General features: G+C 39.7%; 1 protein-coding gene across 14 annotated transcripts in view; it reads left to right on the top strand.

Annotated features, from left to right (window-relative positions):
- LOC126106474 (zinc finger protein 501-like) overlaps positions 1-16,959 on the top strand; it is a 170,987-nt gene that overhangs the window by 122,057 nt on the left and 31,971 nt on the right. The window contains exon 9 of one of the 14 annotated variants that reach the window (XM_049912775.1): positions 10,930-11,111. The exons of the other annotated variants lie outside the window; for them this stretch is intronic. Within the exon in view, the coding sequence (XP_049768732.1) occupies positions 10,930-10,984 (55 nt within the window). The 3' untranslated portion in view covers positions 10,985-11,111. Of the gene's footprint in view, positions 1-10,929; positions 11,112-16,959 lie in introns of those variants that run through there. 14 annotated transcript variants of the gene reach the window in all.

Below are 16,959 nucleotides of genomic sequence, written 5' to 3'. Positions count from 1 at the left end.
GTACGTTTCTGTGGGTATGAAACAGAGAAGGGGAGGCGTGATATCAGGTGTCCCATGACACAGTAGCAAATGGCAAATATAGGCCCATATTGCATATTACATAGTGGTGTAGAGAATGGTTAAGATAAATATGTTATTTTTAAACCCACTAACTAAAAAAATTCTCATGCAGCCCTGTACAAGAAACATAGGCTGATGACTCAAAACATTATGACTCCCTGCTTAAAAGCATGCTGCTTCCACTTTGGAACCCAGTGCAGCAGCAGTACTGCATGGCATTGATTCGACAATTCCTCCATAGTTTTCCAGAAGTATGTGACAACACATGTTTATGCACAAGTCATGCAAAGTAATGAAGCTATGGATATCCTGGACTGCTTTTATGCAAATGAACTGTCAAGCTCAGGGTGACAAAGTATTGGCAGAAAAAAGAAGGCAATGGACTATGATGTCACACCAGATGGCAGCAGGGAAAAGATGGTGAACAATTATGTCACATAGTTTGTGACCCCCCTCTTTTTAAGGCAATTGTGTTATGATGACACCACATGCTTTGTACAAGTAGAAAAAAATCTGTCCATTATCCTGTGGGAATTTAGGAAATGTATTGGCTTCACTACCAATCACATGATCGTCAAAAACTGATTGGATATGTTCAAATTAGCATCATAGGAAGCCATATAACAAAAAAGAGCAATAAATAAGAAAGTTCCACCTAGCTCAATAACTTGTGACATGATCATTGAAAATCAGTTGCATAAGTCAGTGTATTAGGAAGCTACTACATAAAAAAGATTGATAAAAAAGGGCAAGGGAGTAGAATATTGTTGATGTACCACTGTTCAATATGATTGGTGCAGATGACACCCCAGGGGGGCCCTGCAGTGAAAACAATAATACTCCAGACCATTACCCCAGGTTGTCAGGCAGCAGCATGTATGGCATACCACCATTGTTCGGAACATTTACTGACATCTCTCTGGCCTGTAATATCATTGACTGGAATAGAATTATCTGCAATGATGAGTCCCACTTCTTTTCATAGCAGGACCCCCTCGGTTGTCATCTATGCAATCACAACAACACTGGACAATATTCTGTGCACCATGTTATTGCCCTTTATGGCAAGCCATCGTGGCCTTACATTTCAGCAAGACAAAGCCCATCTGCACAAGATGAGAGTTTCTACTGCTTGTCTTCATGCTTGCCAAACCCTATCTTGGTCAGCAACGTCACTACATCTCTCCCCAATTGGGAACATTTGGAGCATTGTGGGCATGGTCCTCCAATCAGCTTGGGATTTTGATAGTCTTACGTGACAATTGGACAGAATTTGGCACAATATGCCTCGAGGACATCCAACAAGTCTACCAATCAGTGCCAAGCCAAATAACAGGTTGCCTAAGGGGCAGAGCTGGACCAAAGCATTAGCAGCATCGTCTATTTGTGGAGCTACTCCTCTTAAATAATTTATCCATCCAATTTTTATGAAATTTTAATCATTTGTTTCTTCGTACATGTACATCACATCTACAGATTTCTGCACTACTCAAGTCTTTCCTTTGTGTTTTTTTTTTTTTTTTCGTGGAGCGTATATTTGGTTCAGATACTTTTGTCATAATGTTCCATCATTGAGAACTGTGCAAACATTTTGAACTTTAACTATGCAACACAAACAGGATATACATCTAAAGAAATCACACCATAATGATTAATTTATTAATGAAATTACTAAGGTGAAAATATTTTCTTAATTATTTTTCATCACATTTACAGCTGAGTGATATTCTGGATGGTGGAAAAAAGGTATACTGGTAAGAATTCTAATCATGAATGTTAACCCATGTGGTGTGCACTACACTTGTCCTGTCAAAACATAATTAATGTTACAGATAATGGTGATAGGTCTAGAACTTCAGCATCGGTTTTAGCAGAAAAGCAGGGTTCTTCACATGAAAAACCACTCTCCAGGTACTTAGGTCTGGTCCCTTTACAACATACATAGGACTCATAGAAATCTGGTGCTTATTATATATTCTGTAATTCACAAGATTGCAAGTATGGTCAATGTGATATGATTGTCTGCAGGACACTACAGCCATATTAAATGTACATCATGCCATGATCTTGTCAGATGTAGAATTTCTGTTAAATACCTTCACAATCATTACATACCTCCCAATGTGCAAGCCGTTTTTCTGCAGATGTTATTATAGATGTCAAATGTAATGCAGATATCTTAACTATAAATGCGATTGAGGACTTTCAATGCAAACCTCAAAGCAGTATGAATCTCTAATGTTAGTGCTGAACATCATGTGACTGACAGTTTTGTAGTTTTTCACCAATATCGTATCCAGCGTCTGCTACACGTAACAAAGGATTGCTCTCTATAGTTCAGCAGATAATTGACTGTAAATGACAGAATGCAGGTTCATGATACAGAATCTGTTGTTTAATTCTGGATGCATGTTCCCAAAATGTAGTTTAGGAAAGTCTGTTATTCCCTTAGCATATATTCTATACTGCCTGAAGAAATACATGTCCAGATGTTGAGCATATTTTGTAGTTTTAGGTGGATACCTCTTTCTTTCTTTTCTTTTTTTTCTTTTTTTAAAAAAAAAAGAAAGAAAAAGCTACATCTTGTGCTTCAGAGGCTTCCAGTACTACTTCCTCATCCTTATGACCAGACTAGGAGTCACAAAGTACTAGTGACATTGGCTAGAAATGTGGATTCGAAACGCAGAAAAAATGTCTGCAAATGTTCTTTCATCTTTGTCCTTGCACTTGCATCTACAAAGATATTTGGAGGCCGTTGTTTTTTGTTTTCCTATTTCCCTTGATACAATGGGTCCAAACTTTCCATTCAGTTATTGGATACATATGTGGAGTTTGTCTGCCCATCATCCATCCATTGCTATATTAGCATTGATCATGTAGCCGTTTGTGTTGCACTGTTAATCGATTGCAATGCAGGTCACGACATTTTCTAATTTGTGAGTGAACTCTGGTTTGAGCAATCTTATCACACTTCTCGGATGGTTCATGCATACATAAGAAAACATCAGGAAATATCTTTCCTGGTGCCATTATGGTGAAGGAATGACTAATCTTGTTCTGAACGCGATCTGTTGTATGTTGATTGGCACTGGAAGCCAGTTTGATTGGTGTTAATTACATAATCATATGCCTGCTTATCTGGGTGGAACCTGCTTGCCTTCCATGCACTGGGCTGGGGTTCGATTCCTGGCCAGGTTGGAGACTTCCTCCACTCGTGGACTGGGTGTTGTTGTCCTCATCATCATTTCATCCTCATCATCAGTCACAAGTTGCCCAATGAAGTGCCAACTGAAATAAGACTTGCACTTGATGGCTGAACCCAAATGGGATCTCCAAGCCGAGAATGCCTTATGATCATTTTTATATTTATTTCATAATAGAGGTCCAGATTAGGGATGACTACTTTAGTATTTATCTAGAGTCCTTCCACAGCTGCCAATACTCCATCTGGAATCACCCATTAAGGCACTGCTAGAAGACTACATGTACAGTTCTATTTCTTTTGTTACTTTGCATATATTTATCCTTAATTTGATTGGGAAATAAAAGCAATTTTTTGGTGGTATACTATTTTACATCATATGTGAGGTGCAGTAAGCCATTTTTCACTGATACAATATTTTCTCAGTAACTGTTTTTTGTTCATCATAAATTCTGCCTGCATGGTGAACCAATAGGAGCAACAATATACTTTGGTATGGAATTTGTAAATTCAACATGTATGGATTTAATACTTATGAGTGTAACAAGTGCAGGTTTAGGTACTGTGGGTAAATGAATTTGTACATTGCTCTGAGGCATTCACATGTACACTGTGCTCCTGCCTATAACAGGTATCATTATTGAATATAGTTCTAACATATGATTGCCATGGACTCGGTCTTTCTAACACAATTGATAATGCACTCTGTAGTTCACACAATGAATGATGCAGGTAAATGGATGAGTCCCCAGATCTTACCTTGAGTGTTGCATTCCCATACATCTCTGCAATGGTGACCTTAATACGAAGTAGAACTATATCTGGAAGAGGACATTGAGATAGTTCATACTCTGTTGTCATCTGAGTGTTGATGTACAGTGTTGCACAATGTAGCTCATCTCACTCACTCTGTACAAACTGCACTGTAGCACAGTGTTCAGTATTCTCAAGTTTTATTACTACTTGGTATTCACTGTCTGCTTTTATTGCCTTTATTCCCACACATAGATCCACTGATGGTCAAATTATGTGTTCTGGTAAACAGTAGTAAACAAACCACATAACTGTCACTTTAGGAAGGGGTGAGTGTGTTAATCAGGCATATCTGCACTGCTGTGGCTCAACAAGTAGATGTTTTAACATCATACAGTCTATATATGAATCACTTCAGGGGATCCAGTTCCAGTACGTCAATTTCCACTTGTTCAAACAGATGTGTGCCCTGCTCTAATACCTCAATGGGGTGTTGGGCTGTTGAATTGAACATCATAAGTATTTGAGAAAGCACACAGAAAATGAGAGAGCAAATGTAAAGACTACTTTACGACAATAAATGTAAGATAGTAACAACTATTATGAAGTGTGACTTAGTACTTACATGCAAATTCTCTCTTCTTATCCTGCCTGGGGCTGTTAGATGCTGGAAACTCATAGCCAGGTGTATTTTGATCAGATAAACCCATAGCCTATCTGTGTAATGCTGTGACACAATAAGTAACGGTGCATGTGTTGCATGTCCTGTTCCAACATGGTAGCTAGTGACACATCAGGAGGTTGCTATTGAGCTGTTGAAAATAAGAAAAGATCATGAGTATGTGAGACAACACATAAAATAATAATGGATGGGTTAATAATAATACAGCAGTATTCTTCTTATTTCCTCCATGGCTGATCTCTTCTGATGATGAGGCTTCATGGTCCTTTCACTACAGTGAACAGTACACAAGTGGCTTTGTTGATACAGAGTTGGGTGGTGCAGTGGTTTGCATCTGGGAGGACAACAGCTCAAACATGCATCTACACATCCTGATCTAGGTTTTCCAGACTTTCTCTAAATTGCTTAAGGCAAATGCTGGGATGGTTCCTTAAAAAGGGCATAGCTGCTTTTCTTCTTCATCCTTCCCTAATTTGAGCAGGTGCTCTATCTCTAATGACCTCGTTGTTGGAAGGACATTAGACACTGATCTCCTCCTCCTCCTCCTCCTCCTCCTCCTCCTCCTGCTGACTTGATTGATAAGCAGTTGCAGCACCAACCTCTATGTGACTTCATAGTCTGCCATCTTGGCAGACATTTTGTGATGTCATCATTTGACATCATAAACTGTTCCAACTTTTCCCAGTTGTTTGAAAATGGGGATGGGACAGGAGTGCTAGGCATTTGACAACAACATTATTTTTTCCTAACAGATGAGGTCTTATTCAATGCATATAATTTTCTTGACAGGCAAGATTTCTGACAGACTCGTTGAAGGCAACAGCATGTGTGAGCTTATATAATAATGCCAACCTCCTGGTTATTATTATCAAGTCTTGCCAGTTTCGTTAGACACTGGACTCGCATTCGGGAGGACGACGGTTCAATCCCGCGTCCGGCCATCCTGATTTAGGTTTTCCGTGATTTCCCTAAATCACTCCAGGCAAATGCCGGGATGGTTCCTCTGAAAGGGCACGGCCAACTTCCTTCCCAATCCTTCCCTAATCCGATGAGATCTTATGTGATGTTGTAGTCCATCATCTTGTGACCTTCGCCTTGGCCTTGTCTTGCTTTGGCTGCTATCTCCATTAAACCTATAATGGCCTGTCTCCCACTGGGCTTCCTCAGCACCCTTTTTGTCGACAATTTTGCATCTTATGTGATGTTGTAGTCCATCATCTTGTGACCTTCGCCTTGGCCTTGTCTTGCTTTGGCTGCTATCTCCATTAAACCTATAATGGCCTGTCTCCCACTGGGCTTCCTCAGCACCCTTTTTGTCGACAATTTTGCATCTATTGCAGTTGTCCACAGACCTGCCTCATTGAGCGGCACCTTCAGTGATGTCTCGATCATCTTTACTGACTGAGCATCGACAGTGGCTTTAATTTTTCCACTGACAAAACCGTTTGTATGAATTTCTGGTGGTGCAGTTGGTTTCTTCCACTATTTTTACATCTTGTGCCTGTTGCCCTTCTGTTCATTGAAACTATGAAATTCCTGGGACTCATGCTTGATAGGAAACTTTCTTGGTCTTCCTAGGTGTGCTACCTGGCAGCCTGCTGTTGCCGTCCCTTAATTTTCTACATGTCCGCAGTGGTAGTTCTTGAGAAGCTGATCGAACCACCCTCCTCCACTTGTACTGGTCCCTTGTCCGTTCAAAAATAGACTATGGGTGTTCTGTTTATGCATTAGCACTTCCATCCCTCTTCTGCTGTCTCAGTACTATCTACCATCGTGGGATCCATTTGGCCACTGGTGCCTTTTACACTAGTCATGCAGAGAGTCTTTATGCAGTCCTACAATCATAATTTTCTCCTCAGCAGATATGCATGCCATTTTCTGCTATGCATGGCCACCCATCCTATGCCGCCTCCTCCTACGTTTCCTTTGTTCACCAGTATGGTGCATGTCCCTCCCTGGAGTTTGCTTTCAGCTCTTTCTCTGGCAGCTTAACTTCACACTGTCTGCCACTTTTCCATTGGGTGTGAACATTGGCTTCGTTTGGTGGTCTGTGTTGGCCTTGGCGTTCATTCACTTCCTAAGTACGTTGATCCAGCCTCACCCTGTCACCTTCAGTTTCATGACCTTTTGCATGGAACTTTGCGATAGTACCTTTGTTAACACTGATGGCTCTTAGATTGACAGTGGTGTTGGGTGTGCCTTCGTCATTGGCACTGACATTTTTTGCCATTGGTTTTCGGTATGGTGCTCATTATTTACAGTTGAGCTCTTCGCACTGTATCAGACCACACAGTACATCTGGGGATACAGGCTTTTCAATTGTGTCAAGTACTCTGACTCTCAGTGCCTTTCAAATCCTCTGTATGCTGTAACTGTCCATCCCTTTATGCAATGGGTCCAGCAAAGCTGTCACTTGCTCACTCTTGATGGAGCCACTGTGGTGTTTATGTGGGTTCCTGGTCACGTCAGTCTTACAGCAAACGAGGCCGCTGACATTACTGCCAAGGCTACAGATCTTGTACCTTGACCCTCTAGTTTTTACATTTCCTCCGATGATCTCTGTGTTGCCATCTGCCGGCAGTTGGTGTCACTTTGGCATCACCACTGGTCCTCCTTTGATTGGAAGAAGCTCCGGGTTATTCAGCACCTTCTAGTGGCTTGGGCAACCTTCTCTCGGCCCTCTCCCTGTGAGGAGACGATTTTAGCTAGGTTGCATATTGCGCACTGTCTTTTTAGCCATCACCATTTGTTAAATGGTGCTCCCCCACCACTTTGTGCTCATTGTGTTCAACCCACGACGGTCCGCTATTTCCTGATGAAATGCCATTTTGTGTTTGCCATTGGACTTACCAGCCGTTTTAGCAAACGACATGCAGACTGTCGACCTGGTTTTACTTTTTATCCGTTATAGCAATATGGCAAAGGACATTTAGTTTTTAGTTCAGGACCTCCATTTCTCTATGGCATATTTTATAGACATCTCTCCACATCCCTGTTTCTAGGAGGCTTCTCTTCTGTCGATTTGGAGTAATGTGTAGTCGTTTTTAACTTCTCTCTTTGTCTTCATGTTCTACAGTTCTCACGTGGACCGTATGCCCCTAGTTGTTTTTGCGCCCCAAAACAAAACAAAACAGTTGACTATGGCAACCGATTTACATTAAGTTCATTTGCATAAAAGTGGTCCTGGATGCCCATAGTCATACTTCTATGCTTTCCCATGAATTATGAATCTAAGAGTTTTTGGTTTGGAACTGGATAGTGTTCCAGATGCCTTACATTGCTCATTTCAGTTGCATTTGGTAACCAAGACATCAATATGAGTTCAGTACCATGTCTCCAGACTACTGTAGTGGAATTCTGGCCTTATGCTACAGGCTGTTATCTTGCTGGCTTACAAACACTGCAAGTGTGTTATTAACGCACCTGCAATTACAGTTGCTCCAAGTCCTGTGAGAAACTAACTCTAATTGTGTGTATGTGTAAATTCCTGATAGCTGCAGGCATTGTCCCTTGAATCAGTGGCTACTATGCTATGAGATAAAGCCATAACTAAATATCTAATCCCTGTCTGCTGAACTTAAGTTGCCTTTAAATCAGAGGCAAGCTTCACACAACTACTGCGAGGGATATTATTTAACTACTCCTTTCTCGCAGCTAAATAATTTCTGTGATGTTCCTTACATAAGCAGTGATTTCACAAGAAACTCTGCTTTGATCATTTTCTTTAGCACAAGGGCTAATACTATCTCACTGTAGAATAAGACTCACTGAACTTCATTTTTTCTCCTACTGGATTAGGCTGTACCTTCCGGATGTCATTCAGGAAGATAATAAGAACAAACTCTCTTACTATACTTTCAGTAGGCTATAGTTACTTCATATATGTCGTAGCAGGCCCAGATGGCAGTTCAGAGGTTGAGCAGATACTACAACACACATATCGTATATTAGTTCAATTTAGTAAAACTCTTAATACAGTATGCTTAATCTGGATGCAATCCATGCCCATGGAAATGACAATATATATTTAGTTCTGTTGCATAACAGAATAATAACTGTCAATTACTTTGATTGGTACTAAATGACAGTGAGGTATCACATTCATTTAACTATAAAATTTGGTACTCGCTTCTGACTAACAATACTAGATTACTCCTGAATCCCAGTTACAATGATACTGATATCAGTGCTAACAGAATGGGGCAAGCAGCGCTGTGCTCTGATGTAAGTAGACTTCTGGCAGCAGTGGCATTCTGAAACTCATGAGGAAGTGTCTTTGCTGTCTCTCTTCATGAGTGTGTCTGGCAGCAACTGTCCTTAGCTTGTGGTTCCATCTGGGACCTCACTTTTCAGATGACACCTCACTTAGGTTTAATCCTCATCCTATTTTCCACTTGTCATGTTAGCTGTATTTTAAACTACACTCTAAGATAAAAAGACAATGTACCATGAAGGAATTAGCTGAATGAGATGGAAAATTACAGATGTGATGTACATGTACAGAAAACAAATGGCTACAGTTTCAGAAAAGTTGAATGATTTATTTAAGAGAGAAAAAGCTTTACTAATGTGTTGGTTCATCTCTGGCCCTTATGCAAGCAGTTATTCGGCTTGGCATTGATTGGTAGTTATTGGATGTTCTTCTGAGGGATAACATGCCAATTCTCTGCAATTTGCCCATTAGATCGTCAAAAACCCTGAGATGGTGGAGGATGCTGCCCATAATGCTGCAAATGTTCTCTTCTGGGGAGAGATCTGGCAATGTTCTTTTCTGTACTACCCAAGTAGGAAACTCAGTAAATGATTTCAAATTGAAAGAACCAAGCAATACTTCAAGGACGTGCTTCTGTCAGACTCTTTCAGAAAATCTGCATTGAAATCCCCATAAAAAATAATTTGCTTGCCTTACAGTTATTGGACGTCCATCTGAGGAGGGGTACTGTACCTAATTATGACCAATTTACCCCTTAGGTTATCAATAACCCAAGCTGGCTGGAGGCTCTGCCCATAATTCTCCAAATGTTCTCAACTGAGCAGAGATCTGGTGACCTTTCTGGCCAAGGTAGGATTTGGCAAGCTCGAAGACAAGGAATAGAAACTTCAACCATGGATGGGTGGGATTATCTTGCTCAATATAAGCGAGGGATTGCTTGTCATAAAGGGCAACAAAACTGGACGTAGAATATCATTGATGTACTGTCGCGCTCTAAGAGTGCTGTGGTGAAAACCGAAGTATACTGCTATGAACAGAAATGTTTGCACTGCCGGCCGTGTAAGTTGTGAACCCGATAGCTACACTCATGCTCATAAATTAAGGATAATGCTGATACATGGTGAAAAAACGCTGTGGTGGCTGGTTTGTGGGTTTATATCACCTTGGGGTATGACAATGCAGTGCATTTGACCTGCAGTCATCGCACGCTGGCTTTGGCAGCAGTCCACATATGCAGAGATGTGTTGGTGTATGTCAGAATACGGTGCAGCAAGTAAGTTTGCAGACGTGCTAGTGGTGACTGTGTGTTGAAAATGGCTCAAAGAACACATGTTGATGATGTTATGACGGTTAGAATACTAGGGCGACTGGAGGATGGTCACACACAGCAGGTCTTAGCACGGGCCCTCTGTGTGCCACAAAGTGTGATCTCAAGAATATGACAACAATTCCAGCAGTCAGGAAACATGTCCAGCCGCTATAGTACGGGATATCCACAGTGAACAACACCACAAGAAGATCAATATCTCACCATCACTGCCCACAAACAGCCACGGAGTACTGCAGGTAGCCTTGCTCGGGATCTTACCGCAGCCACTGGAACAGTTGTCTCCAGACACACAGTCTACAGACGACTGAACAGACATGGTTTATTCACCCGGAAACCTGCAAGGTGCATTCCACTGACCCTTGGTTACAGGAGAGCCCATAAAGCCTGGTGTCAAGAACACAGTACATGGTCATTGGAACAGTGGTCCCAGCTTACATTCACGGACGAGTCCAGGTATAGCCTGAACAGTGATTCTCATTGGGTTTTCATCTGGTGTGAACCAGAAACCAGATATCAACCTTTCAACCCCTTAATGTCTTTGAAAGGGACCTGTGTGGAGGTCGTGGTTTGATGGTGTGGGGTGGGATTATGATTGGTGTACATACACTCCTGCATGCCTTTGACAGAGGAACTGTAACAGGTCAGGTGTATCTGGACGTTATTTTGCACCAGTATGTCCACCTTTTCAGGGTTGCAGTGGGTCCCACCTTCCTTCTGATGGATGATAATGCATGGCCCCACTGAGCTGCCATCGTGGAGGAGTACCTTGAAACAGAAGATATCAGGTGAATTGTGTGGCCTGCCTGTTCTCCAGACCGAAACCACATTGAGCACGTCTGGGATGCTCTCGGTCGACAACTTCAAACCCCTACAACACTTCAGGAGCTCCGACAGGCACTGGTGCAAGAATGGGAGGCTATACCCCAGGAGCTGCTCGACCACCTGATCCAGAGTATGCCAACCCATTGTGTGACCAGTGTACATGTGCATGGTGATCATATCCCATATTGATGTCAGGGTACATGTGCAGGAAACAGTGGCGTTTTGTAGCACATGTGTTTCGGGACGTTTTTCTCAACTTATCATCAATAACATGGATTTACAGATCTCTATCGTGTGTTCCGTATGTGCCTATGCTGTTAGCACCAGTTTTGTGTAGTGCCACGTTGTGTGGCACCACACTCTGCAATTATCCTTAATTTACGAGCATGAGTGCAGTTACAGGATACACAATAGCTCTATACAGTCTTCCAAAATAGTGTGTTCGAGTAATGATATAACAGTCACAGATCTTAGGGAAAGCTTGCAACATTTAGACTGGAATGAGGTGTACAGGGAATCTGATGCAAATTTAAAATGTAACTAATTTCATGATACTATTTTTAGTATATTTCAAAACGTTTTCTGTAAGTAGACTGTGAAATTGTTATCATTGTAAGAAACTATCTAAAAGCCATGGCATACTAGAGAGAAAAAAATATCTTGCAAAAAGAAGAGGGAAATGTGTCTTATAACTAGAAGAAGTAATGATCCAGAAACAGTCAAATATCATAAAAACTGCTGCAGTGTATTAAGGAAAATTATTAAAAAATTCATACATATGTGCATTATGTTAGAGATGACATAAAATTAAAGCAATTGGAATATTGTTAAAAGGGAAACATGGCAACCGAGAGCACAGGAAGGCTGCTTTTCTGTGAGAGTCAGTGAAAAGTTTGTTAACAAAAAGTAAGAAGTAGAAGATATTTTTGATGATAATTTTTTAACTGTTGTAGAAATAAAGGATTCAGCTGTTCATTAGAAAACACAATGGACTTTGGTCATGTAGGAGACAATACCTATGCAGTTTGATAAAATTGAAATTCAGCCTACCTCTCCTACTGAAATTAGGAAAAAATAAATACACTCAAAAGTAAAAGCTTGCATGGAATTGATGGTATTTCCAACACAATAATAAAAGCTTTCCAGTGGGTAAGTAGGATTCTCAGCCATATATGTAGTAGCACACTGAAAGAGGGAATTTTTCCAGATTGACGGAAATATGCTATTTTTAAACCATTGCAAAAAATAGGGGATAGGTGTGGTGTGATGCTAACAACTTCTACCCAAACTTACTTTTCACAGATTTATCCAAACTTCTTGAAAAACTAATGTATTCAGGAATAGCTTCACATATTTGTAAGAATGAAGTACTAACAAAATGTCAGTTTGGTTTTGAGAAAGGCTTTTTGACAGAAAATGCTATATATGCTTTCACTAATAAAATATTAAATGCTGTGAATAATGTAACATCACCCATTGGGATTTTTGAGATCTTTCAAAGCCTTTTGACTGTGAGAGTTGTGACATTCTTCTGGATAAGTTCAAATATTGTGGTATGAGTGGGACAATGTGCAAATGGTTTAATTCCTACTTAATTGGGAGAATGCAGAACATTGAAATTGACAGCACAGATAGTCTGCAAAAATCAGCAGTCTTCTAATTGCGGAGGTATCAAGAAGGATGTCCCACAATATTCAGTTTTGGGTCTGTTATTGTTCTTAATATATATTTATGACTTGCCACTCTACATTCATGGAAATGCAAACCTAGTTCTTTTTGATGGTGATACAAAAAATAGTAATCACTTCAAAGAAACAAGAATTAGCTGAGAAAATTGTAAATAATGTCTTTTAGAAAATTAAGTGGTTCTCTGCAAATGGACTCATACTAAATTTTAAATTTTGCAAAAACATAATACATACAGTTCAGTACAGTAAATGGCATAACACAATATATATATATATATATATATATATATATATATATATATATATATATATATATATGAGAGAAAGAGAGAGAGAGAGAGAGAGAGAGACTTCAAACAAAAGTTTGTTGCTAAAAGTAAAATATTCAAAATTTCTAGGTAGGTGCATCGCTGAGAGATTGAATTGGAAGAAACACATTGAAGATATGCTGAAATGTTTTGGTTCTGCTACTTATGCTATTTTGGTTATTGCAAGACTTGGTGATAAACAAATCAGTAAATTGGGTTACTATGCCCATTTTCATTTCCTTCTTTTATATGAGATCAGATTTTGGGGTAATTCACCTTTAAAGTTTTCATTACACAAAATGTGTAATCAGAATAATAGCTGGAGCCCACCCAAGACACCATGGAGACGTTTGTTTAAGGAACTCGGGATATTCACAGTACCTTCACAATATGTATATTCACATATGAAATTTGTTATTAATAACCCATCCCAATTCAAAAATAATGTCGAAGTGCATAGCTACAATACTAGACGAAAGGATGATCTTCACTATACTGGATTAAGTCTGACTGTGGCACAAGAAGGGGTGAATTATGCTGCCACAAAATTCTTTGGTTATTTACCAAACAGCATTAAAAGTTCTGCAAATAGCCAATGAGCAATTAACTTCTACTCAGTAGATGCATTTTTAGATACAAAGTAGTGTAATTGTTAAAAAAGAAAGTAACAATTTTATAGTGCAAAGAAAATTTACGTTAAATTGACAATATCGAGATCATTACGAAATGTCATTTTCGTGGTCTATTGAACAAGTGTTAATGAAATGTAATCCCAAGCCAATCAACTGCTAGCATAAGGGATGGAGGATACCAACCCATTACTGATTTGCTCATTTTCTAAAGCTCTTTCTCTTGAATAAGTTATCCAATTTGTCACATTTTAATCATTTGTTTGTCTGTACATGTAAATCACATGTACATATTTCCATCCCATTCGGATTTGTCCTTTATGGTTCATCATCTTTTTTTTCTTGGAGTTTGTATACAACACACAGAAATAGTGACATAATGCTAAATTTAGTGCCAACCTACACTAAACAATGACTCTAGATCATTTCATGGTGGAATTTTGGATTCTCAATCCAACTTCCAAATTTGAGAATTGGCTGGTATCTTGTCATGGACATCAAAGCAACCACTTTGTTTCACATCTCATCGTGAACTCCCAGCAAACTAAAAACGTTCTAGCTCCTGTACTGTATTTACTGACAATAATTTGTTTTTTCCCCCCCTTTCTTCAGCATCAATAAAATTAACCAACAGCTGTACACTTTAAGATATTGTGAATTTCATTTGTTATGCAATTGCTTCCCACAGAGACATGACAGCAACTGTCCAGTAATGTATGGTACTATACGACAAGTTCGTTTATTTGGAGACAAGCATATGGGGCCTGAAGATGTCAAATGAAATCCCAAAACTGATTGCTTTCAGAGTAAAGTATACGGCTGTTGGTGAATTTTATTGACATTGGAAATTACTTACCAGCTGATGTCCCCTGGCCATGGTGGACCAACAGAGATTGATAATTTATAGTTGTCATTTTTTCTCGTCTTGTTCAGATATAGCCTGATGTATCTCGGCATCACTGACATTCATTCTTCTCTGTTCTGAATTTCGTACAACACAGTGGTTAGCATCATGGCTTACAGATGTGTCTGCTCATGAACTGAAAGTTCCATGTATCGAACTTGTAATGTGCTGTGCTTACCACTATTCCTTTTTTTTGTGTGAACATATTAATAAAGTTTTTTTTTAAATGCATCTGGAATATTCAGAGATATTCCACTCCTGACATGAGCGGTTTGTTGGACTGTCTGTAAAGTTAATACCACTGCACTGTATGTCTTCGTGCACAACCACGGAGGAGGGAAAAAAATAAAGGATTGTGAAGGGTCGTAACAACTAGTTGTACTGTATCATTAGTACCTTGTTAATTTTCTCATAACAGTTCATCCAACAAAACATTGTTGTCGGCCCCTCTTCCTGTCAAATCACTATTGTACATCTACAGTTTCTCCACCATCTGACCACTTCAAGAGTTTCCCTCACCAATGTCATGACGTGGTCAGCCTTTGTGTTGTCAGTTTGCTACCTGCTAACTCTCTCAATTTCCTGCATTGTTGCATTTTCCGCTTGGTAGTTGCTACAGCTACCACTCTGCGAGAATTCCTCTCCAATGTAATGTAATTTTTGGCATTGATGCAGTTCGTGGTAGGTGCAATGCAGGTCATGGTAGCTGCAGGTCATAAAGTAGCCTGTGTGAAGAGGCTGTCTGCTGAAGTTCTACATCCACATACATCCTCTTCAAATTAGTGTTAAGTGCATGGCAGAGAGTACATTCCATTGTACCCTTTACTAGGTCTTTTTCCCTCTCCATTCACATATGTAGCAAGTGAAGAATATTTGTTTAAAACCCCCAGTACACTGTAATTAAATTAATTTTGTTTGAAATTCTTACAGAAGTGATATGTATGGGTTGTTGTACATTTATAGATTCATCACTTAAAACTTGTTCTAGAAAATCTGTAAGCAGGTTTTCTTGGGATTTTCGAGCATGTGCCAGTACAATTTTTTCAGTGTCACTGTGACATTCTCATGTGGGTGAAACAAACCTTTGGTCATTTGTACTGTCCTGTGTGTGTGTGTGTGTGTGTGTGTGTGTGTGTGTTCAGTGTGCTCCCTTAGTCCTACCAGATGCTGGTCCCACATCCATTAGCAATTTTCGAGGATGGGTCAAACAAGCATTTTGTTAGCAGTATTCTTTGCAGACTGATTGCATTACCTAGTATTCTCCCAATGGAGCAGAGTCTGCCACCTTCTTTACCTGTATCAAATGGTATGTGATTATTCCTTATCATACCTGTACATACTATTACATCTAGGTATATGAGATGATCGATTCCACTTGTGACTCATTGTTATTTTAGCTGTAGGATACTATGTGCTTTTGTTTTGGGAAATGCAAATTTTGTATTTATAAAAATTTAAAGCGAGTTGCCAATCTTTGCACCACTTTCAAATCTTGTCAAGTTAAGTCTGAAAATTTGTCCTTTTTCAAACATCATTTCATTATAGATAACCACCTCATATAGTAAAGTCTGAGTTTATTATTCATATTATCTACAATTTCATAAAATATGTAACTTGCCGGGGGACACACATGAATTATCTGTCACATGAATTATCTGTCACCAATTCTATCTATGATAACATGCTTCATCCTCCCTATGAAGAAATCCCCAATTTATTCATAAATTTTGCTTGATATCCCTCATGATTGTAATTTAGGCAATGAGTGTGGAAGTGGCATTGTCAAATGCTTCTTGGAAATCAAGGAATACTGCCACTACGTGACTGCCTTTGATCCCTGGTTTTCAAGATGCGAGTTAGGTTCCACATCGCTTCTGTTTTTGGAATCCATGCTGGTATGTTTGCATGGGCAGATTCTCTTCAAGTCACCTCATTGTGTGGAATCATCAAAGTACAACCTCAGGGCCTAGATGACAGGTATCGTTTGCTCTGACATGCGCCATAATCTAGAGTTGTTTCCGCATATACATTTACATACGTATTCCGTAAGCCACTGTATGGTGCGTTGTGCGTGGCGGAGGGTACCTTGTACCACATTTCCTTTACTGCTCCACTTGCAAATGCACTCCTTAATGGCTGCTGAAATGTCGGACAGCTTTCAGTGGTGCCAAAGATGGTGTCCAAAGACTCATGGAGGATGGATCATACATAATCTGAAACTGAGAGCAGCAATGTGAAGCAGAACTTCTGATCTCCATTTTCAAGTGTTCTATTACAAAGGAGATTTCTGATGTACCGAGTCAATATAATTCTCACATCACTACAAAAATGATTCATATAGATATTACTTTTAAGGGTGTTTAGAAAT

The sequence above is a fragment of the Schistocerca cancellata genome, chromosome 10 (genome assembly GCF_023864275.1).
Source record: "Schistocerca cancellata isolate TAMUIC-IGC-003103 chromosome 10, iqSchCanc2.1, whole genome shotgun sequence".
Classification (NCBI taxonomy): Eukaryota; Metazoa; Arthropoda; class Insecta; order Orthoptera; family Acrididae; genus Schistocerca; species Schistocerca cancellata.
This window is presented reverse-complemented; position numbering and strand designations above follow the sequence as displayed.